Raw genomic sequence first — 25,440 nt, forward strand, 5'->3', positions numbered from 1 at the left:
ATCTGTTTGCACATTGATGGAGCCAGTCGGTCAAGCCAAGAGATCTGTGGACATTGTGATTGTTTAGGTGTATTGGCGTTTTCCCTCATTAGTTGTCTCTATATAAATCACTAAGAAAGGAATAAGAATGCTTTTCACTTTCAATAGATTTTTATTGAAAAATTACAAGTACAACACATAGCATAAAAAGACTTTTTGTAATTGCCAAGAAGATGTTAGACAGCTGGAACGTAGCTGCCGAGGATGTGATAACATCCAACAGTATAAATAGCGTATTTTTCAGCAAAACTTGTAGCCTGCAAGTTAGAGTAGGTATCAATGAGCCAGGTAAATTTGTCGCAGGCTGTGAAACAAGAAGCAGATCAAAACATCAAGTATAAATAAGCAGCATGCTCTGCAACAATAAAATAAAAAAGAAAGAGAAAAGAAGGATGTTCACAGTAGGAAGTTGGGAAAGAGAGGTGGGGTGAAAGTGAGTGGGCGTCAGAAATGCCCAAGACCAGCATGCCAGAACTGGACTATTATAATGAAATATAGCTTTCCATGGACTGATGAATGGGAATATTGTATCCATGGGATCCAAATCCGGGAAAATTTGTTTTGTGTATCCAGCAGGATACTAGTCAGTTTCTCGTTAACAAAGAACCTGACGAGCCACCAACGAACTTACTCAAAGGAAATAAGAATGTATTTTTAACTACAAACACATCTCATGCATTTCTCAGTCTAATCTAGATTTTAGATCAATTAATATTTAAAGTGATTCTAAACCTAGTTTTTTTTAGTCTTTTTTTTTTTCTTTAACAACACAAACATGTTATACTTACTTGCTCTGTGTAATAGTTTTGCACAGAGCATCCCCGATCCTCCTCTTCATGGGTTCCCTGCTGGCGCTCCTGGCTCTGCCCCCCCCCCCCGCTGAATGCCCTCATAGCAAGCCACTTGCTTATGGGGGCACCCATGCAAGCTCGTTCACGAGCCCCAATCTGTGTGTCAATTGACACACAGACCCGGCCCCTCCCCCTGCTCTGCCCTCACTGGCTGTGTTTAACAGAAGCAAAAGCCAATGGCTCCCACTGCTACTTTTTTGTCTAGTGAGGACAAATAGATCTGAAAGAGCTGTTGCTCTTGTGCACATCGCTGTTAAATATAATGGGGGACTGGGGGGGGGGGGGGGTTGGGGAGCTGCGCACAGAAGGTGCTTACAATGCATTAAGGAAAACACCTTCTGCCTTTACAACCACTTTTAAGATACTGCATTTTACTTGCTTTAAAAATGGGTATACATTTTTGCTGATTCATGATGAACCAGCTGAAAGTCAAGTGATGGGCAGTTCTGTTGGCACCCTCAAGCCCAACATCCTTTATTCTGAAAATCGAAATGAGTCAGTCGGATAATTTTTGCCTACCACTGTTTGGGGTATTCTCCCTGCTTTGAGTGCTGGCTGTCAGAATACATCTAAGATGTTTAACGTATGGGATTTGATTGATTTTACTTGTTTATCCCGCCAGGCTGAACAAGATAAATCTTACAGTTATGGCCAGCTTAAAGTGGTTGTAAACCCCATTCAAGAAATCTGAATTCTACACATATATCTGTAGTGTTTATCTCTCTCCAAAGCTCTAAGTGCCATACCTTTATGCTGCTCCATTCTTCTGTTATCAGCATAATAGCTTCTGACAAGCTCTCCGGCACATGGGATAAAAGCAGCTGGAAATTTGTGTCGGGGAGGGTGCTTAGAGATAGATAAGCAAAGAGCTGGTCTATTCACATTGCAGCTCTGCAAGTTTCTTCATTCCTCTGCCTATGTGGAGTGAGGGTGTGTGCCTTTCCTCCAATTGGCTCACACACAGTGTATGGCTAGACTCCCCTCCCACTACTGAATAAGGAAACAAGATTTCTAACACAATGTACACTTCTAAGGAATGTAGAAAGCTGAAGACAGCAGATATACAAGTAAAACTTATGTAGGAGGATTTGTTTTAACTCTGTGTATCATCTGAGGCTGTTCACTTTACTGGGTATATGTGAGGGTTTACATCCACTTTAAGTCTGATGCTCATGTACCCTATCCTTTACTGTGATCCTAGGCAAAGTAACTTACAGCAATCTGTGCCATTTCAAACTAATTTTAGTTTGAGTCATCATATCATTAGTATAGGTTACTATAATTTTTCTTTACACATTGTTATTGAATAAATATGCCTGTAGTTGGTTAACTAATCTTTTATAGACATTTTAAAATTGTTTTATATTTTTACAGGTTTTTTCAAAAGTTAGATACATCCCCCTGACATACATTAGGCACCTCTGCCCTATATTAGCCCCAACCTATTTTAAGTACTGTATATAAGCAGGTTTTATGCTGTATACGGGCAAAAACATGAACATAAAAAAGGTAAATGAAGGGTATTTTACATTATGTGAGCTGCTGGAACTTTTGGTTTTATGTAGCTTAAACAATTGTATGAACATTGTAATATGTTTCATTTCATCACATAACACATCCATATCTGCTGGTTTAGGTGCTATGTTGGATTAGCTCTCCTAGAGCAGGATGGTGGCCCTGGTGCAAGAACGCAAGAATTAGTAACTTATCTCCAGCAAGGCATGGAAAAGCTCCTTAATGATCTTCTTACACAAGAAGGGTAAGGTCAAATCGATTCTTCTACATCATTTGAAATCTAAAGCAAGTAAAATCTGATACCAGGACAACTTTAAAGAATGAGGAAATAGATATTTATTTACTTTTATTACAGGTACTTATATAGCACTGTCAATTTACACAGCTCTTTACATAATATATTGTACATTCACATAATAGGCTGGCCATACACTATACAATTTTCTTATTCAATTTCCTTTAGATTTACCTTAAACTATGTAGTGCAAGGGCCTGCCTGATTGCATACAAATTGAAAGTGTTCAGGTTTGACCCTATATTACATGGTTTTGGTAAATCTAAAGGAAAGTTGAACAAGAAAATTGTATAGTGTATGGCCAGCCTAAGTCCCTGCCCTTAAGGAGCTTACAATACAAGACCCCCTAACTTACATTAATATATAAACATACTACAGCCATGGCCAAAGGTTTTGAGAATGACACAAATAATAATTTTCACAAAGTCTGCTGCTTCAGTGTTTTTAGATCTTTTTGTCAGATGCTACTATGGTATACTGAAGTATAATTACAAGCATTTAATAAGTGTCAAAGGCTTTTATTGACAATTACATTAAAGTTTATGCAAAGAGTCAATATTTGCAGTATTGACCCTTCTTTTTCATGACGTCTGCAATTCGTCCTAGCATCCTGTCAAACTAATTTTGGGCCACGTCTTGACTAATGGCAGCCCATTCTTGCATAATCAATGCTTGGAGTTTGTCACAATTTGTGGGGGGGGGGGTTCATTCACTCGCCTCTTGAGGATTGACCACAAGTTCTCAATGGGATTAAGGTCTGGGGAGTTTCCTGACCATGGACCCAAAATGTTGATGTTTTGTTACCCAAGCCACTTAGTTATCTTATGGCAAGGTGCTCCACTATGCTGGAAAAGTCATTGTTCGTCACCAAACTGTTCTTGGATGGTTGGGAGAAATTGCTCTTGGGGGATGTTTTTCTACCATTCTTAATTCATGGCTTTGTTCTCAGGCAAAAATTGTAAGTGAGCCCACTCCCTTGGCTGAGAAGCAACCCCACACATGAATGGTCTCAGGATGTCTTACTGTTGGCATAACACAGGACTGATGGTAGCGCTCAGCTTTTCTTCTCCAGACAAGGTTTTTTTCCAGATGCCCCAAACAGTCAGAAATGGGATTCATCAGAGAAAACGACTTTACCCTAGTCCTCAGCAGTCCAATCCCTGTACCTTTTGCAAAATATCAGTCTGTCCCTGATGTTTTTCCTGGAAAGAAGTGGCTTCTTTGCTGCCCTTGTTGACACCAGGTCATCCTCCAAAAGCCTTCACCTCACTGTGTATGCAGATGCATTTACATTTGCCTTCTGCCATTCCTGAGTAAGCTCTGCACTGGTGGGGCCCTGTTGAACCTTTTTGTATTCTGTTTTTACAGCCATGTTGCCTCAGTATTTAATATAAACAAATTTTAGTGCCCCAGGCAGCCCACTTCTATAATTGTAGTGCCCCAGGCAGCCCACTACTTAAATTATAGTGCCCCAGGCAGCCCACTGCTTAAAATTGCCTTTTTATGTTTGTACGGTGTTCTGAAATGTATGTAAATGAGCAGGATAAATATTCTGAACTCCACACGTTCTGTATCTCTTATATGGCACAAAGTCAAAGTCCGATTAGGGTAAAATGGGGCGCTCTGATTGCACAATAGAAATGTTACCTAGATATTTTGGGTCAGTGCTTGAATTTGTTCATTTTCTGTAGTTGTGCTTTAAGTAGACTTACAAAATATAACTGTCTGTTTCAGCTCTGGTCTTCTTCTGGCCGAAAATCCACTTTGTCTTTTCAACACTGAGCTACTCAGTGGGTTTTTGAAATTTGGAAAATTACTTAACACCCTTTCCAATCATTCTTCCCCCACTCTCATGAGCTCTCAACAAGTTTTTCACATGTAAGTAAACAAATCATTTAATACTGTTGTTAAATTGTGAGATTACTTATTAGGAATAATGTTGGGAAGGAAGACATGTGACAGAAGAAGAAATAGCACTGGAAGCAGAAATTACCATTGCACGTGAAAATCTGTAAATTAAAGTGATTTATTCTAAATAACATACTGTACAGACAAATAAGCATATATAAGCATGCAAATCAGCCTCTATTCTTGCAAACAACCACACTAAGTTTTGGATTAAAAGAGAAAATGTTGTGTAACAGTTTAGATATTTGTATATTATCATATTGTGCCCAAAACAACTATAATAGCCATACAACAAAAGTCAATCCACAAACTTTATCATATAATGTCCATAAGTACAGTATTTGTATTGTTCCTCTAAAGTGCTCTTCATGCCACAAATCCACAAACTCTATGTGCTCTTCCCTCCACCACATAGATTAAAGTGATAGTAAATGATCACCTTGTAAAACAACCTATTCAGTTTAAAATAGAAATTAAAGGTAAAACATTTGTACATAGATATAAAAAAATATTATAAATAACTTTTTTCCCTTTTTATAAAGTGATCACATTCCCTCTGTTCTCAGCTGCAGAGGGGGGAGGAGAAGCAATAGTACACTGAGCTTCCTAGTGAATGACTGTGTGGGGGATGTCAGGACAAGTCTGATCATTGGAGGAGAGCAAGCTGAGTTCTCTGCATAGCTAGGAAACTAGTTTGGTCAGGAAAGCAGAGGGGCTGGCAGGAACACCAGGGATTTTACACAAAAGAAGCAATACAAAGAGAAGAGGAATAGTTTTTCACATAAGTACATGATACAGCAGGCACATATCAAGAATATGAAATGTTGGGGTACCAAACACTTTAAACACTCCCCAGAAAGTCATAGTATTATAGGGATGTATATCACTTTAACCACTTTACCTCCGCTCACATGGAGGCTACTGCGGCAAAGTGCCGCGATCCCGTCCAGCGACGTAGACCTACATCGCTGGACTCCGCCCCTTGTGGGCGGCGAGGCTCGCTCCCGCTGTGTTCATTCACAGCGGGAGTCGGGCCAGGGGAGGAGCAGCGGCGATTGCCGCTGCTCTTCCCCGATCGTCGGGGATCGAGTCTGGAGATCCGCCCGCTGTGTGTAAACACAGCGGGCGGATCTCCATAGTGACAGGGACTGACAGATCGGAGTGTTCAGCATAGCTGGACATCCGATCTGTCCTTCTGTCACACAGTCACCTCCCCCCCACACGTCAGTAAGCACCAGGCATACATTAACCCCTCCCTCTCCAATAAAATTAACCCCTTCCCTGCCAGTGTAATTTTTACAGTAACAGTGCATATATATAGCACTGATTACTGTAGAAATGTCACTGGTACCCCCAAAAGTGTCAAAAATGTCAGTCAAGGGTCCGATCTGTCCACCGCAATGTCGCAGTCCCGCAAAAAAAATCGCAGATCACCGCCATTACGCGTTAAAAAAAAAACACCAAAAATGACAGAAATCTTTCCCTTAGTTAGTAAACGCAATAACTTTTGCGCAAACCAATCAAAATACGCTTATTGCGATTTTTTTACTAAACATAGGTAGCAGAAAACAAATTGGCCAAAAATTTAAAAAAAATTTGATTTTTACATTTTTTTGGGGGGGAATTTCATATAAAAAAATGTGAAAAATATTGTTATTTTTTCAAAATAAACGCTCTTTTTTTGTTTATAGCGCAAAAAGTAAAAATCGCACAGGTGATCAAATACCACCAAAAGAAAGCTCTGTTTGTGGGAAAAAAAGGACGTAAATTTCGTTTGGGTACGGCGTCGCACGACCGCGCAATTGTCAGTTAAAGTCGCACAGCGCCGAATCGCAAAAAGTGGCCTGGACGGAAGACAGCAAAATCCTCCGGTGGTAAAGTGGTTAAAATGCCTCCAATGTCTCCAGATGTAATGAAGCATTTTTTCACCACTCTCAATAGGTTCCCCAAAATAATGTTCAAGAAATCACAGAAAGAATATCGTTGTGTGATATATTTATTAAATAAGGAACCTCCTAAAAAATGAATGAATGTAAACTCACATAATAGGGTGCCCTTAGACTGGCACCTAGTACATCCAGCAATGCTCTATACCACTGTGCTCCACCGCCGAGTCGGCGTGTGTTCCAATGCTGACATTTTACTGTTTATGCACAGAGGTTTCATTGAACTATTAGGCTGCAGCTTGAACATAAGGAATTTCACAGTAGAGTGTTGCGCCTGCATATTTATATAGTGGATTTGTATAAATATATATTTAATTTTAGCTATTTGGTTGGAGTTCCCTATAAAGTGAATGCATCAGCAGTATTAAACATTGCTAAACAATGCTAAAGATGGTCACATACGCACAATATTGTACTGTATTTATTTTTGTAACAGGATGGTCAGAAGCGTTCGTGCAAGCTGAACGAAATGCCATCATAATTTTTCATCAGCTCCACGATACAGGAATGAATCTCTTTAAAAAATTACTGTGACATTATATTCTGCTTACATGAATGCTTCTGACATTTTTGCAGCAAATGTTTTATGACCAGACCCCATAAACTCTCCATTTGTATTTGAGATTTTTAATTTTTTTTTTTGCTATGTTTTCCATATTCTTTCTTTTCTTGCAGACTGTAAAAGCTTATATTAAAAAAAAATAAACGTTCTGTAAGCCAATTTACCACACCCAGGACCGGTGCTCCTGCTAGGCAAACTAGGCAGCACTAGGGGCACAGCCATGGCCGCTAACTTTCCCGCTAGCCTGGGCAGGGAACAAGAGGGGCTGAAAAATGCCAGTTACACAGGGCTGGGGCGCTGACTGACTCTCCAGAGAAAGCAGCAGCCATAGAGGACATCCGTCATGGCTGCAGAGAAGGAGGTCAGCAGTAGCTCAGCCTGTGAGGAGGGCGACAGCTGGGGAGCCAGACGAGTCAGGCACAGCTAAGGAAGTTGAGGAGGACAGTGGGATGGGGACACTGGGGATTAGAATGAGGAGAGCACAAGGACAGCTTTGGAGGCGGGCACCATCAAGTCTCCAGACATAGGGGAAATTATACTGCCCTGGTGAGTCTGCTTTTACCCTGTTCCCTGTTGTAGTCACCCACGCCCTAGGCAAGACTAGCGCCACAACCTCCCCAGGAGGCATTGGGGGGATATGTTAGTCTTGCCTAGGGCGAGAAATAGTCAAACACCAGCCCTAACCACACCCCAATTTAAAATCTCACAACCAGTCAGTCTCATAGCATCTTTCTCATTAGGACCTCATATAAATCGAATGAATCACATAAAAATACCCACATGTGCTTATGTTTTTTTTTTTTTGTTTTGTTTTTTTATGGCTAGCAAGAACAGGGAAGTTAGCAGGCTGTTAATGCTTAACTTTGGATTTGGGGCAAAGTCCTCAAGTCAGCAAGATAGAGCCCTTAGTAATAAGTGAAATCCAGACTGCAGGGGCATGCAGAAGTCCAATCATTCAACAATCCAATGGTTTCAATTTTCCAATTGTATTAGGGTACAGGGGGGTGGTAGATGGTTGAACATGGCTTTAGATGCTGGTCTTAGCCTACAGTTTGGAAAGTAGTAATATTAGATAAAGACCAGCATTTAGAATCTGCTGTTTTATTATGTACAACACTATGGGGTTGATTTATAAAAAGCAAATAGGCTTTTCACTTTGCAAGGGATTTTTTTTCAGAGCTTAGATAATGTGGTTACATTTCACTTTGCAAAGAATACCCAATGACATGCAAGGGAAATGAAAATAGCAATATTAGATGAAGTGAATTGCAGGAAAGAAATTTTTTACATTCCCCTATTAATACAGACAGTGTTAATGCGGTAATCCCTCCTGCCGGGCCATTGTCTTCTGTAGCATCTGCTAGCAATAATCACAGGTAAAATGCAGCATGCTGGCTGTACCCAAGCTGATCAATCGATCAACTTGGCACGTTCAGCCTGCCTAAACACGGTTTGAATCTTGACCAGTTCCTGCTGAACCGGCCAAGATTCGAACCGTGTATGGCTTGTCTAAGTTTCAAAGCTAAGAATGGGACTGTTTTATGAAAATCCAGGGCTTTTATTCAGCGGAACGAAGGGGAATGCAGTTCTGACACCTCTAGCACTGCATGTATGTAATGGCAAGGAGTGCTGGGATATGTTGGATGATCTATTGATGCTAGCTGTTGAAGGATCTATTGTTGTTGGAAGGGGTCTATGTTGCTGAGGTATTTATTGTTGCTGGGGGATCTACTGTTGCTGGAGGATCTACTGTTTCTGGGGTATTTACTATTGAGGGATGTGTCTGTTGTTGCTGGGGGAATCTACTGTTGAGGGAGGGGTCTATTGTTGCTGGCTGCTGAAGGGTCTATTGATATTGGTTGCTAGAAGATATATATTTTTCTGGGACGGGGGTCTATTGTTGCTGAAGTGGATTTATTGTTTTGGTGGGGGATATATTTTGTGGTGAGGTCTGTAATTGCTTGAGGCATCTATTTTCCTGCTTTTCTTGTTATAAATAACAAATTCCATACAAATTACTTAGCACCAAAAAAATTATACTTGGTTCTGTATTCTCTAAAAGGGACAAAGTGGCTAGGGGGTGGTACCAATGGATGTGCTCAAAGGTGGGTAGAGGGCGGAGACAAGGGGTGGCTCAGAAGGGGGGGGGGGGTACCTGCACCTATTCCCTGAAAAAAAAAAGCCCTATGAAAATCCATTAGTTTTGAAAAATATGCTTGTTTACTAAGGATGGTGCAGAGAAGAGTCACTGACGGCAACTGATCAGATTTGACCTTTCACTCATCTAAAGTCATTAAACTTAAACTAAGAAATATGCAGCTCACATTTTCACATTTTCTATTTTATTGCTGGTATATTTGCACTTTTGCATGCTGAGTGATTTGTGTTTATTTGGAGCGCTGACTTCACATTATTTAACATTAAACTTAATGTGATTGGTTTCCATGGAACACTGCACGTTTCACATCACAGCTTTATTAAATAAATCCATTAGTTTGTATTTAGTTTGTATTTAATTGTTAAATTTACATTTCTAAATTTCTTTTCATACTTCTTTACTTTTTATTTTTTTATGATCCATCTAGCTCACATTCAATTCACTCTGATTTATAGACTGACTATGTAGTGAGGAACTGCAGAATCCTCCGCACACAAACATCTGCGAGAAATGTTTATAGAGTCAACATGTTAGCAGTGGGCAAGAAGTGCGTTCACTGACACCTGTGCTGGCTGACAAATACCAGAGGAAAGCTGGAAGGGGCATTTAAGGATACAGAAATTGCTCTTTACACAGTATTACCGTAATTAATAAAAGTGATCTCTTTTAATATACAGAAGTGTGTGGCTTACTGTAGGTATGGCCTAAAAACTTTTTTTTAGCAATTTAACTTTAAAAGAAATGTATTAGCCACAGGCCAAAGTATTGTTTGCATGTTTTATTTATAGCGTGCAAACGGTAATCATATGTGGGTACACCTGGCAACCATATTCAGCTTTCTGTAATTTAGTGCCTTTATGTACTTCAAACTGGTTTTGCATTCAAGTTGTAAAGAGGTCCACTGTAAGTCCTCGGCAAAAGCCGAAAACCCATCCAATACTTCCCCTAAGCCCTGGTTCACACCAGTGTGGTTTTGAAGTCAAGCTACTTCAGTATGACTTCAAAGCCGACTTTCAGTGTGATTTCATGTGCGGCTTGCTGACATCTGTGTGACTTCATTTATCAGATTTCAATGCAAGTCACACTGAAATTGCACCAAAATAGTGCCATTGCAAATATATGCGACTTATCATGCGGCTTTCAACTGTCAAGTTGTGTGACAAGTATCACTGGTGTGAACCAGGGCTTACTGTTGTGAGTCCAATGATCAGTGATTGTGGAATAGCCGCTATGGGTTGCTGCATTAATTAAATTAATTAATTGAAAAAAGACCATTATGTCCCTTAAGCAAATTTCTGAAAAATTCTTAGCCCTTTGGGCCCAAAGCAATTACTTTCCATTTAGGGCTTTAACGTGTATCAATCATCTTCTCCCAAAGAAAATACAAAGCTAAATCTGTAGCCCCTTGCACATCATTGGAGTGAAAATAACTGAGCTTACATTGGCTGGCTACATACTGATTCTTCTCTGCTGAACTGTGTGTGGCTGACTATAAGAAATGTATGTCATGGTAAATTATGTATAACAATTCTAGCAACATTCTACAACCAATATTGTCTTCTCAGGAGAATTTGTACCTTGAATCTTGGGCTGAATGGCACAGCTCCATCTGTTCCTGATAATGTTGATATTTGTCCCCTTGCCCCCTCCAGTTAATATTATGGGCTGCCTCACTGGTCATTAGGAATGAGAGTTGGCAGGTGCAGTTAGCTTGCTGGCCACTAGATGTCTATGTTGTCATTGTGGCATGGTAAGTGGAAAGTTGTAATCAAGTTTTAGCTCCCCTATTAGAGAAATGTATTTTTGTTTTTTTAAATTATAAACACTTTATACTTACCTGCTCTGTGCTCTGTGCCACTTGCTATGGGGGCACTCATGCAGGCTTGCTCCTGAGCCAGACAGTGTGCATCTATTGACTCACACAGCAAGGCTCAGCTCTGCTGCGCACCCTCGCCTCAAAGCATTTGACTGACAGCAGCAGAAGCCATTGGCTCCTGCTCCTGTCTCTGAGTCCTGTGAAGAGAGAGAGGGTGCTCCTGCTCCGGCACAGCACTGAATCGAAATTGGGCTCATGTAAGTATTTAGGGGGAAGTTTTTTGGGGGGGGGGTGTAGGTGAACATAAAGGATTTTTTACCTAATGCAGAGAATGCGTTAAGGTAAAAAACCTTAGCCTTCAGAACCACTTTAAGGCCTCTGGACAGGGAAGTCGTGAGCGGGCCTCTGGCTGAGAGAAGTGTAACACAAGATGGCGGAGAGCTTCTCTCAACAACAGGTAGGTTACTACCTTAACTGAGAAGAAGCAGGGCGAGGATTAGTACAGGTTGGTACCAATACTTGTCCAATCTCAAGCATCTCTAATATGTGCATGAGGCACGATGGGGCAGGCAAGCTTATACACTACTAGGAAGTGCCAGAACTTTATTGATTAGAACAATGCAGTAAAATATAATTTAACACTGCTATAAACTGGCCTTGCTTTTACATATATATATATATATATATATATTTTTTTTTTTCAAATATGTAAAGTGTTTTTTCTTGCATAATGTTTTACCAGGGTTGCAGATTGGTCTGCCAAGGCCTTATGTCAATGCCCACATCGAGGCATGGTCACACAGCAGTTAGAATGGGCTCAGCTAGAAGCGTGCTTTTGTCTCCTTGAGCTGCTGGTTGAAAAATCTTCTAAGAATGAAGCCTGGATTGTGAGAAGATGTCAGGCGCTGTCTGCTTTAATACGTCTCACCTCCATTCCACCATGTAAGAGGCTGTTAGACATGCAGGAAAAGGTAAATGACTGAGGTGATCAACTGTAAGAACAATATCCCAGTATAACGCATCTAGAGATTACCCTGTAACCACAGATTTGTATGTACTGTATTTCTATGTATTAAATATACTATAATTGATATTGATTTTTTGCTTAAAATTTTCTTTTAGAAAATAAACTTCTTCATTTTCTACACTGTGTGATTGTAAAGGTACACACTTATCAGCCATGAAAGCTTTTGCCCTGTAACTGACTAAGGGGCACTGAGGAACAACACGTTAAACTGTCCTGATTTCCGCCCCAGCATTCATCCTCTTCTCTCTCACTTCCCCACTATCCAAATATATGTAGTTGTTGGTGTTCTTGTTTTCTGAATAGTCCTTAATCAGTCTGGGAATAATGCAAGCAAATTGTTCTCTAGTTCCCGAGCACTGCCCTCCCTCTTGCCCCCTACTCACATTAAAGCAAATGGTAAAACTTGGCCACACAATAGTAGATTTCCAAACAAAAATTTATACTAACATTCGTATGAAAATTTAAAGACTTAGGGCCGGTTCACATTTGTGCGAGTGCGGCGATCGCATGTAATTCGGAGCGCACTGCTCCTTCATTACATGCGATCGGATGTGCGGATGCGAATTTCAGCCATACACTTTGTATGGCTGATATTCGCACTGCACCCGCACCAAACACGCACATGACCCTTTTTTCCAGCCGCATCAGGATCGGATCGCACAGTGGTTCACACTTGTGCGATCCGATCCTGTGCGAACTGTCATATCGCACTGTGATATGCGATCAAACTGGGGGTGTGGTTAACATTTAATTGACACCCCCATGCGTATCGCATATGGCAGTGTGAACTGCCAGAGGTGCGTTTGCGATGGGGGAACAGGCTGCGAATTCGTCATTTGAAAGTGTGTACATTAAGATTTTGTTTACTTTAAACATTTAAAGGAATGGACTTTCTCCAATGAAAACCACATTCACTGTTAGAAGATTGTTTGAGAAAAAATGTTCATGCAGCTCTTTTGAATTTTCTCGTCACTGTGGTAAAAAAAATTAACATCTTTATGACCCCACAAATGATTAGGGAACTAAACAATCTTTCTTGAAACAAAAAAAATTCTAATGAAATTCTACTAGTGTATGGCCAACTTAAGTGACTGTAGTATCACCTACAAACAGCATGAAAGGCTTGTTGATCCTGGCTGAAAAGTATTTTATTAACTTCAGTTACTATTACATGGTCTGCATAAGCTGTTTATTTGTTGCTTAAAATTGCATACATGTATGACTTGCTATTTAGGATTTTTCGTTTATCATTTAAGGTTTGTCAGCTTGGGGTGATTTCCTCTCCCTGCAACAGTTCGGCCTTGTATTTACTAGGTACTGCTCAACTTGCCCAGTACGATGACAGATCCCCTTTAGAGGAAGCACAGCAGGCTCTTCAGGATGCCAAACTGAGCTTTCAAGCCAGTATTCGCCTAGAAAATATGCCAACCAAAGGACAGCCACCAGCAGAACTAGCATGTAAGACCATCATGATGAAATACTAGCTGTACCTGTCTTCTAAGTTGCCTAAATAAAGATTTGTTTTAAAGGAACCAAATGTTATTAGAAAAGATAATCGTGTGAGATTACCAAATGTAACAGTCTTTAATGTGGCATATTTGCTGGAAAGTTGATTAAATAAAGATGGGAAGATGGACACCTTGCATAGACAATATTAAAACATTATATGCTGAATAGGTGAAATAGGTGTAGGGTATCCTAGCTGAAAGGGTAAGTCAAGGAGAGCCAAAGAATCAGTGAAAGAGAGGTGCTACCCTACAGAGGTCTAAACAAAAGCCAGATATTAGTAATGGTATACAATGGAATAGTTTTTATCAGGATGTAATTTACAGCTATTTGACCTATGGTGAACAGGGGATAAATCTATACGTCTGTTAATCAGGCAGCATCATAGGTGTTCACACAGGGCACACCCTAATCACCCCCTTTGCATTAGCATTATTGCTGTGTGTGCCTGAGGGGGGATTGGAAAGAATATTTATATATATATATATATATATATATATATATATATATATATATATATATAAACAGTATTTCACAAAAGTGAGTAGTACAACCCTGACATTTTTGTAAATATTTTATTATATCTTTTCATGTGACAACACGAAGAAATGACACTTTGCTACAAAGTAAAGTAGTGAGTGTACAGCTTGTATAACAGTGTAAATTTGCTGTCCCCTCAAAAGAACTCAACACACACCCATTAATGTCTAAACCATTGGCAACAAAAGTGAGTACACCCATAAGTAAAAATGCCCAAATTGGGCCCAATTAGCCATTTTCCCTCCCCTGTGTCTTGTGACTCGTTAGTGTTACAAGGTCTCGGGTGTGAATGAGGAGCAGGTGTGTTAAATTTGGTGTTATCGCTCTCATTCTCTCATACTGGTCACTGGAAGTTCAACATGGCACCTCATGGTAAAGAACTCTCTGAAGATCTGAAAAAAAAATTGTTGCTCTACATAAAGATGGCCTAGGCTATAAGAAGATTGGCAAGACCCTAAAACTGAGCTGCAGCACGGTGGCCAAGACCATACAGTGGTTTAACAGGACGGGTTCCACTTAGAACAGGCCTCGCCATGGTCGACCAAAGGAGTTGAGTGCACATGCTCAGCATCATATCCAGAGGTTGTCTGTGGGAAATAGGCGTATGAGTGCTGCCAGCATTGCTGCAGAGGTTTAAGGGGGGTGGGGGGGGGGGGTCAGCCTGTCAGTGCTCAGACCATGTGCTGCACACTGCATCAAATTAGTATGCATGGCTGTCATTCCAGAAGGAAGCCTCTACTAAAGATGATGCACAAGAAAACCCGTAAACAGTTAGCTGAAGACAAGCAGACTAGGGACATGGATTACTGGAACCATATCCTGTGGTCTGATGAGACCAAGATAAACTTATTTGGTTCAGATGGTGTCAAGCGTGTGTGACGGCAACCAGGTGAGGAGTACAAAGACAAGTGTGTCTTGCCTACAGTCAAGCATGATGGTGGGAGTGTCATGGTCTGCGGCTGCATGAGTGCTGCTGGTATTGGGGAGCTACAGTTCATTGAGGGAACCATGAATTCCAACATGTACTGTGACATACTGAAGCAGAGCATGATCCCCTCCCTTCAGGGACTGGGCGGCAGGGCAGTATTCCAACATGATAACAACCCCAAACACACCTCCACGACGACCACTGCCTTGGCTAAAGAAGCGGAGGGTAAAGGTGATGGACTGGCCAAGCATGTCTCCAGACATAAACCCTATTGAGCATCTGTGGGGCATTTAAAATGGAAGGCAGAGGAGCGCAATGTCTCTAACATCCACCAGCTCTGTGATGTCGTCATGAAGGAGTGGAAGAGGACTCCAGTGACAACCTGTGAAGCTCTGGTGAACTCCATGCCCAAGAGGGTTAAGGCAGTGCTGGAAAATAATAGTGGCCACACAAAATATTGACACTTTGGGCCCAATTTGGACAATTCCACTTAGGGGTGTACTCACTTTTGTTGCCAGCGGTTTAGACATTAATGGCTGTGTGTTAAGTTATTGTGAGGGGACAGCAAGTTTACACTGTTATACAAGCTGTACACTCACTACTTTACATTGTAGCAAAGTGCAATTTCTTCAGTGTTGTCACATAAAAAGATATAATAAAATAGTTACAAATATTTGAGGGGTGTACTCATTTTTGTGAGATACTGTGTGTGTATATATATATATATATATATATATATATACACACACACACACACTATATTTTCAAAAGTATTGGGACATCTGCCTTTACACACACATGAACTTTAATGGCATCCCAGTCTTAGTCAGTAGGGTTCAGCTGGCCCCTCTTTGCAGCTAAAACAGTTTCAACTCTTCTGGGAAGGCTGTCTGCAAGATTTAAGAGTGTGTCTATTTGAATGTTTGACCATTCTTCCAGAAGTTCATTTGTGAGGTTAGGCACTGATGTAGACTAGAAGGCCTGGTTTGCAGTCTCCACATGAATTCATCTCAAAGGTGTTTTTTCGGGTTGAGGTTAGGACTCTGTTCAAGCCAGTCAAAATTCCTCCACCCCAAACTTGCTCATTCATGTCATTATGGATCTTGCTTTGAGCACTGGTCCAACTCATTTGGTGGAGGGGGGATTATGGTGTGGGGTTGTTTTTCAGGTGTTGGGCTTGGCCCCTTAGTTCAAGTAAAGGGTACTCTTAAGGCATCAGCATACCAAGACATTTTGGACAATTTCATGCTCCCAACTTTGTGGAAACTGTTTGGGTATGGCCCCTTTCTGTTCCAACATCACTGCGCACCAGTGCACAAAGCAAGGTCCATAAAGATATAGATAAGCGAGTGTGGGGTGGAGGAACTTGCCTGGCCTGCGCAGATTCCTGACCTCAACCCAATAGAACACCTTTGAGGTGAATTAGAGCAGAAACTGCGAGCCTTCTCATCCACATCAGTGCCTAACCTCACTAATGCACTTCTGGAACAATGGCCAAACAATTCCAAAGACACACTCTTGGACCTTGTGGACAACCTTCCCAGAAGAGTTGAAGCTTCTATAGCTGAAAAGGGTGGGCCAACTCAATATTGAACCCTACGGACTAAGACTGGCATGCCGTTAAAGTTCATGTGCGTGTAAAGGCAGGTGTCGCAATACTTTTGGTAATATAGTGTGTATATACCCATATACCCATACACACACACATACATGAGTGTTTGAGCTTTGGTGTGCACACTCTAATGCAATAGGCTGCACACACCTTTAGTATGGGCAACATATCAATTAGGAGCAGGGACAAAAAGAATGGGTATTGGGGTGTCACAAAAGTAATGTGTGGTGTTTGTGTAATCTCTTTCTAAAACATTTAACTGTTCTCCCCACTGATATATGTATGATGTATTGTGATGCACAAATTCCTAAGGATATAATGGGCCTTGTCATTTTGGTGGTGGTGGTGGTGGTGGGGATGACTTCCTGGGGGAAACAGGCAGCTTATACAATCTGTTACATTTGAAATAGCCCTTCATTTCATTGCATTTCATTAGGTTGATTTCTCAGGCTGGCCAGAAGATTCCCCTTTTGAACTAGTGGGTCATCTGGACTCTGATCCAACAGTAGAATACCATCCAAGTAATGGTGGATTTGTAGCACCCCCATTTCCTAAGATGGGCAACACAGAGATTATAACCTCCATAAAGGTCATTGGTGAGGCGGATAGCCCTAAAAGGAAGGCCCACGAACTGGAAATGTCCATCTCACACCGAGACTTAGTTTCTTTAAATTCAACACCGGTCTTCTTTGTACGGGATACAGAGGAGAATAAAAACCTGTAAATCTCTCTGAGGAGGACTTAGAATAATTCCCCATTGCAGTCGTATAATATTGATGTAATCAGAGAGGACATCCACCTTCTGAGGGGAATGTACTATTCTGGTCGGGATGAAGACATTTTCTGGAGGGTGATGTCTAAAGCACCAAAAGTAACCGTTTTATTGTAGATGGTACCCATGGATCCAACAAAACGGGCTTTACCATTTGTCCACACATTTGGCCACACTAGAATCGAGCAGTGGTGAGTCTCTTGGAATAGTCAAAACTTCTGGTCAGAAGGAAAATCGTCATCATACAGGCACGTACAACCACCCTGCCTGAGGACGGGTTTGTTGGCCGAGGACTGGGCTTTAAAGCCCCCTAAATTGTCCCTGAATGAAGCATTGCCTTAGGGGAACATTGATAACAACAAATGCAACTTCATCCACAAAATCCACCGATCTCCTAAACTCACTAAGAGCCTCTAATAATCCGCTCTGTCAGCGATTCATGGGTGATGGAGACCTCCACTCTGGGTCCCAACTGTGCTGCGCTTGCAACAATGTACTGTGATCACTGGCTTACAAGCACCCCCTGCATCTTGACATGAATCTCTCAGATATCCATCAATTCATTGATCGTAGATACAGCCAATGGAATCTGAATCTTCCCTGGGAAGAATACTACTCCTGACAAAATGCATAATGGTAGTGTCCATAACTTTGTCGTATGGTGCAGTGCTGTAAAGTGTGTGCTACTGCAACGCATGTTAAGTGCATTAGCTCGATGCAGTGACATTCTTTTGAGAACAAAATTGTCACTTTCCTCGGAAGTAGGGTATAATTTTGCAAAGAAAACAATAATAATATATAATTTTGCCACTGCTTACTTCTTTAAAACTTCATAACTCTTGAATCAGTTTCTTCACCTTTCCATTCATTGGGGAGTATGGAAGGATGTGTCTTGAAAATGTGATGACTTGGAAGGCAGTGATCTTGGTCATCCTATTCCGGGCCTGCTTAACTGCCCTAATGAATGACTGGACCCAAGAGGCACTCAAAACCTGCTTAGCCTCTTCAAGAAAGACAACCTACCCTCTTCTACCTCTGGTGTAGCCAGGTGTAAGGCAGGGGTGCTCTCAGAGCCGGGAACAAAGTTGGCTATAATGGGCTTGGGTCCTCCTTGGTTAGAAGGGCTAATTGTGATGCCTGGAACTCATCTGCAGGGCTGCGTCCTTGACGCTGGGCTCGGAGTCCGCTGGAATATATGTTTGGAGAACTCAGAAACTCACTAACTACTTGCCGATAAATAACCATGACTTGCTGGCTTACAGTATTTTTTGTCCTTAGAGAGGTCTTGGGCGGCAATACCCACAGACATTTTAGTCTGGTAATAGCTCCACGCCGCAGACCCAGCACTTCTTACCCCTTTGTTGCTAATAGCACTCAGGGGAGGAGCAATACTGACACTCACTGTTAACTTTCTACAGTTCCTGGGCAAGACCTGCGAGGAAGGATGAGCCGCTGTCCACACTGGACTTGTGATGACATGGCAACGCTCTTTTAGCTTGACCTTAACCAAGATCGAGAGCAGGCTAAGGCCGCGCTCATGGAAAGGCACTCTTTTTCCTCTTCTTACTTACCAGACTGATGCTCCCTAAGCAGGCTAAGGCCGCGCTCATGGAAAGGCACTCTTTTTCCTCTTCTTACTTACCAGACTGATGCTCCCTACCTAAGCACATGGAGGTCTTGGCTGTGTGGCAGAAGTTATTTTTGGAGCAAGGATGTCAGCACTGCGTAGAAAAAAAAAGAAGCAGACTTATAGAAAGAAGCAAACAGATTTTAGACATGTGCCTGAATCACCTTCTTCCCCACCCCTCCCCTGTTCACCTGCAGCATAAGCAAGGTAGAACAGAAGATGTTTCCAGTGCAAAAACCACCTCACGCATGCGTAAGCCTGTATATGCCATAGCAAAGATGGCACTAGGCCCTCTGCACAGTGCATGCATGGATGCCATAGCCAGCCCTGAGACCGGAAACAGCCACAAAACCTGGACCAGATTGTGCGCACACACACACGTTGGTCAAAGAAAAAGCCACAGATGAAGAGAAAAAACTGCAGAAAAAAAAAACTTATTACAAGAACCAGCACATTGTTTTGTTATCATAAAACACATTTCACCAATAATAGTGCATAGGGTCATTGGTTGAATTTAAGTGGCAAAATGACAAGGACAGAACTAATCTTGTGGTGTGTAGGCAGCACAGAACAACAAGCAGAGGAAGATTTGCAATCAAATTTTAAGCCTAATAAAGTTAGAGGCAAGGGAAGAAAACAAAAAGGGATAGCACATACCTGTAGGAGAAAAGAAACTGCAGCACTGACACCAGCATCAGGATTCAGCACAGGTGTGCAGAGAGACATACATCATCATGGACTCCAGCAAGCAAACACCAGCACAGGTGTGTAGAGAGACGCATGCATCATGGATTCCAGCAACCAAACACCATCTCAGGTGCACCAAATGGGGTTCTGTCGTCTCTAGTTAGAGAACTCCTCAGCCCCAAAAGACCACCAGAAGGGGCTTCACACCTTGTTGATGCATTTAGAAACCTAAGATGTGGGTTTGGTTAGGTTGGTTAAGTAGGTTGGTTAAGTTGAGGGTATTTTTTGGTGGAGTGTACAAACATTTCTACAAAATTGGCCTTATCTAGAGCCTTAAAATTGGTTTGCCTGTGTATTGAGTCAGGCTTTTTTTTGAAAGGTTAATTTAATTTGGTGGTGATGCAGCTGGCAAGAATGTCTTCCTCTTCCTAGTCTGTGGGTATTTAACATTTCAAATGGGCTGCCTGTGAGTGTATTATATTTTGGGTGGGCTTTCCTGTTGGAGTATAATATTTTTACTCGGGAAGGTAGGCTAAATGGCTTTTATTTCATGTGTGTTGCAGCTCAAAAATGGTGGCAGGAATGGAAAGCTATGGAAGAAATGAAAAAACAAAAACAGCTGAACCAAGGAAATGCAGAGAAACCAATAACTTCTACCACAGCTACCACAAGAGGTACTCCAAAGGGAAGAGGAGCAGCTCAAATGTCCAAAGGAGAAAATACAACAGCTAGATTCGGTCCCTCTAAGAGAGGAGGCGCAGTCACACAAGGAGGAGGCAACACTAAAACAGGAACACCTAAAGGGGGCAGCATTAAAACAGATGCAGTTAAAGGAAGCAGTAATAATTCAGGGTCCAGTGGCATCACCAGGTATGTAGTATTGAACAAAAAACATGAGAAGTCCTTATTTATACTGGTGACATATACATGGGTAGATATACCATAGCTATTATTAATAAGATGTACAGAGCTAAGCCAAAAACAAAGTCAACCATAATGACCAGATCTAATTTTACTGAAGTCACTCCTCAGAAAAATTATATGAGATTGACTGTTGTATATTAGTCTTTGTCTTAGTGAATGCGCCTGATAGGGTAACATAGTACAGAAAACCTGTTATTGCTTAACTGTTTCTGAAATGCTGGTTAGGCTGGCCATACACGGTTCGAATCTCAGCCGGTTCAGCACGAAATAAAAATTAAGTTTCATTACTAAGATAGGTACATTATCTATATCAGTGATCGTTAACTTGTGGTCTGCCCAACATTGTTTGCTCATTATTAGCTATTCTTATTGTTAGGCTGGCCATACATGTTCAATTTTCTTGTAGTGCAAGGGCCTGCCAAATTGGATACAATTGAAAGTTGTTTAGTTTTGACCTCATAGTATATGATTTTTTGTAAACCTAAAGGAAAATTGTACAAGATTATTGAACATGTATGGCCAGCCTAATGTGTGCCCAAGACAAAAGGTTGAACACCCCTAAATTTAAATGATACATTTTATCAACTGTTAACGAAGACAAGGATTTTATGCTGTACAATAATCTTATCTCCCAGCAGAGGGCGCGGTGCATCTGTATTGTCTAAACCAGCCACAGCAACCTCTACTAAACCACAAACTAAAGTCAATGCAGCTACAACAGTAAAAGTTGCAGATCCTTTACCTGAAAAACCTGCAAGCAAAGATAACCCTCACCCAGTTCAAGGTGATCCTTTTTGATGGCACAAATAGTGTATATTGATTGAGCACATGTTTTGAGTTATAATTGCAGTGTTTATCTGTAAGTAATTTCATCTATGACACGTTTATATGCAAGGATTTATATATTAATACATTAAGGGAGGTTACATTATCCACTACAATGACCTACACTAGTTTCCTAGCTTGGACCAATGTAACTATGCATAAACTATACCTGTGGGGTCCCTCTAGAAGCCCAAAATCACAGTGACATCACACTCTCTACCTAATCCAATCAGAAAACGCTTTGCATTCATTGAGAAAATGTGCCCGTGCCCAGCGGGCCAACCTCCTGTGTTCACAGTGCAGCAGGGCAGCCATTTGGCATGGGACCTGGAAACTAGTGGAGATCTCTGTAGTAGGGTCACACAACTACAATGATTTCCAGCTTCTAGAGCAGGGATACTGAATTAAAATTCATGGAAGTCCGCTTAGTAACAATCTTCTTCCAGCGGAGGTCCGAATCACAGGTTTGTGATTTGACTCACATCCTTTACATTACAGCACCCTCTCCTAGCTGTGCCCATCTGTGCAGCTGGGGAACGCAGGGGAAATTGCACATGTTCTCGGCCCGCAGAGGAACACGCCACACTTCAGCACATGCATGCTTCAAACCGCATGGTCCAGCAGCACCATGCAGCTTGGTGCTGCACAATTTAAAAAAAAAGGGCCAGGGATCTGTTTCCCCACATTTCTCATGGGTAGTGCAGCCCATTAAAATTAATGGGCTGACTTACCTGTGACATGTGCACGCAAATGCAAATGCACAGGTCTAAACTGAGCCCCATATCACAATCCCATCCTTACATCAGTTCCACAGTGTCCACTGCACATCACAGTTCCCTTCCCTTCACATCAAGATCCCACTTAACCGTTGTGTTCTCATACCCCCTTGACATCAACACGCTTCTCAGCCCCCCCCCCCCCTATTACAGTACTCATATCCTCCACATTGTCCTCAGCCCCCCATTACAGTCCACAGCCCCCATTAAAGTCCATAGCTCCCCCACATTATTGTCTTCAGCACCCCAATACAGTATTTAGAGCGCCCCACATTACTTTCCTCAGCCCCCAATTACAGTCCTCAGCCCCCCCCCCCACACACACACACAAACACACACACACACACACACACACTATTGTCCTCAGCCCTCACATTACTGTCCTCAGCCTACTCCATCATTACAGTACTCAGCCCCCTCTATTACTGTCCTCAACTCCCCTACCCCATCACAATACCCAACTCCCCTACATTACTATCCTCAGCCCCCTATTACTGTCCACAGCCCACCAATTACAGTACTCAGCTCCCCCACATTATTGTCCTCAGCCACTACTACAATATTCAGGTCCCCCACATTACTGTCCTCAGCCCCCACATTACTGTCCTTAGTCCCCCCCCCACATTACAGTCCTCAACCCCCTCATTACAGTCCTCAACCCCCTCATTACAGTCCTCAATCCCTCAATACAGTCCTCAGTCCCCCACATTACTGTCCTCAGACCCCCCACCCCCATTAGAATACTCAGTTCCCCTCATCACCGTCTTCAGCCCCCCTCTTTACAGTACTCAGCCCCCCCCCCTGACATTACAGTACTCAGCCTTAACCCCCCCCCACATTACAGTACTTAACCCCCACACACATTACAGTACTCTTCATTGCAGTACTCAGCGCCTCTCCCCTTCCCTCATTACATCTCCCCTTCCTTATACAGATGGGAGTAAGCGAGGCACAGCAGGTCTGAATGGAGGACGGAAGCTGCATGCTGGTGATTGGTTGCTTAGACTGCCCTTTATCTTAGCAACCAATCACTGGCTTGTTTACCTCGGGCAGCTCCCGCCCTCCCTCCAGAACTGGCCCGCCTCACGCTGTCGGCTCTGCGAAGAAAGCATGACAGCTGAAAGAACAACAGGCTCCTAAATGGCACGCCCATGGTGGGAGAGTGATTGGGGCCGGACCCGAACAGCAGGCCGCCATATAGTGATGCCTGTTCTAGAGGGATCCCATAAGGTATGGTAGATGCATAGTTAGGAATAAAAATGAGGTGGGGATAGGGCTCCAAAGTAGTCTGTATCTCAAGAAAAGGAAAGGGGACAGACTGAGGTATACTCCAAAGTATCAATCTTTATTCAAAATAATATTGCATAGTGACATAAACATAAACAATGTTCGTAAAAAAACAATAGGTGGTGGACATAGTAGTTCCTATAAAAGTGACAGCGTTGTCTACCTAAAAATACATGCCCAGACACATGATCGTGTTAGTACATCTGCATGTAAAGGTCATAACTAGCCAGCAATAAAACACTATTCCTGTAAAAGATAAACAAGGGGCCAAAGGGAGTACTGGGAAACCCCTAGGGTACCAGCATAATAGCCTACATGTACCTGACTGGGGACCAATATGTTCTCTATTTGCCCTTTACCCACAAATAGTGAGGTAATACAGTGACACTGGTAATGTGGCAAGGCGTTGTAAGTGGGAATGGTTATCCCAGTGGTAAGTTCCAGCTAAGGAGCTTGCTTGTGTGTCATTCCTTGGGTCGCTGGCAACAGAAGATAGGCGTGGGCCAGGTGACCAATAAGTAAGGCCGTATTGGGAGAAATATGCTAGATCGTAAGAAAGGCAACAGTTCGGACATACACAGGCACTGGATTTTGTGGGTGTGGCAAGGTAAGTATAGGCTTGTGCACCAGGCAGTTTAAAGCAACCAGTTCTATCCCTGCCTACCAGTCCAGGCAGTATCTCTGTATATGCTAGGTGCTGTGATCTAGTGGATACAGACCACATCCACTGTACACAACATGCTTCCAATCCCACTGTGGGGAACTCACGGTTTGAAAATTCGAGAAGAAAGTGGTTTATTGCAAGGTGACATCAATGTCGTACTGCTTCCAGGAGTGTCAGATCAAGGGTTCTTCTGTTAGGTATGAGGAAATGGACTGCTCATTGTGGAGCACTGTGTGCAAACCAGCAAGGGGCCTTCTGGCCGTTCACTTCTGGTTTCTGGTTTGGATCCACTTCTGGTTTGCGGTGAGGTACTTAGGGCTGAATGGTGGTAAAGGGCCCTAACATGATCAGGGTGGCGGGTATGCATAGGCGCTGACACCGACACGTTTCACCCACTAGCTACGTGGCTTACGTGGGTTTCTTCAGGGTGAAGTGGCTCCCATCTCTCAGTCCTTTTATAGGGCACTGGGGATGACCTCCAAGAGGCATTTCCGGTAACTTCACTTCCAGCCTTGTGGTAGTCATTTTAATCCTTCCAAGGGTCTGACTTAGTGCTTGTGTGAAACATTGCAATATCGCCATCTTGTGGGCATTTAGTATTTTGCAGTTGTAACATGTGTCCATAGTAATGTGACTGTTCATTTTACCCCAAACCTGAAATAATAGCATCAAGTAATGTTAACCTTTAAAAAAAAAAAAATCTATTTTAAACCTGCCGCAGAACATGGATGTGATTACTCCAATAGTTACTTTGGCACTAAAGGATGTATAGATACTGATTATAGAAAATCATATGAAATAACAGCTTAAACACTTAAAGGTAAGCTGAGAGGAAATGGAAAGGGACTGCCTACTGGTATGCTGTTTCGGACTGTCAGGAGTGGCGAGTCGCAGGATCTATTGGTAATGGGGGTTTAGTAAATAAGTGACTTGAGGGACCCATTGGTTGGACGTGATGTTCACTGATGTGTAGGTATATCCAGACAGCATTATAGAGTAATGAAGACCTGCAGGTTTAACTCCATGTTCAACTCTTTGGGGGAAAGTGTCCCCAAACAAAAGATCCACTCTTTTCTTTCTGAAGGAGGATTGTGTTAAAATCCCCTCTCCTATTGGGTAGTTTTAGGGCATAGAATCCTTACATTTTTAGTCCCTTCGGTTGTTCCTGATGGTGT

At 42.2% G+C, this 25,440-nt stretch overlaps 1 protein-coding gene across 1 annotated transcript in view; it reads left to right on the forward strand.

Moving 5' to 3' along the window:
• The window catches only part of LOC309549761 (uncharacterized protein), a 146,957-nt gene that overhangs the window by 99,126 nt on the left and 22,391 nt on the right, over positions 1-25,440 (forward strand). Inside the window, exons 13-18 of the mRNA XM_082250271.1 lie at positions 2,527-2,649; positions 4,435-4,578; positions 11,833-12,061; positions 13,374-13,575; positions 20,353-20,659; positions 21,349-21,497. Of these exons, the coding sequence (XP_082106397.1) occupies positions 2,527-2,649; positions 4,435-4,578; positions 11,833-12,061; positions 13,374-13,575; positions 20,353-20,659; positions 21,349-21,497 (1,154 nt within the window). The remainder of the gene's footprint in view (positions 1-2,526; positions 2,650-4,434; positions 4,579-11,832; positions 12,062-13,373; positions 13,576-20,352; positions 20,660-21,348; positions 21,498-25,440) is intronic.

Source organism: Pelophylax lessonae (assembly GCF_965119305.1).
Source record: "Pelophylax lessonae genome assembly, chromosome: 3".
Lineage (NCBI taxonomy): Eukaryota > Metazoa > Chordata > Amphibia > Anura > Ranidae > Pelophylax > Pelophylax lessonae.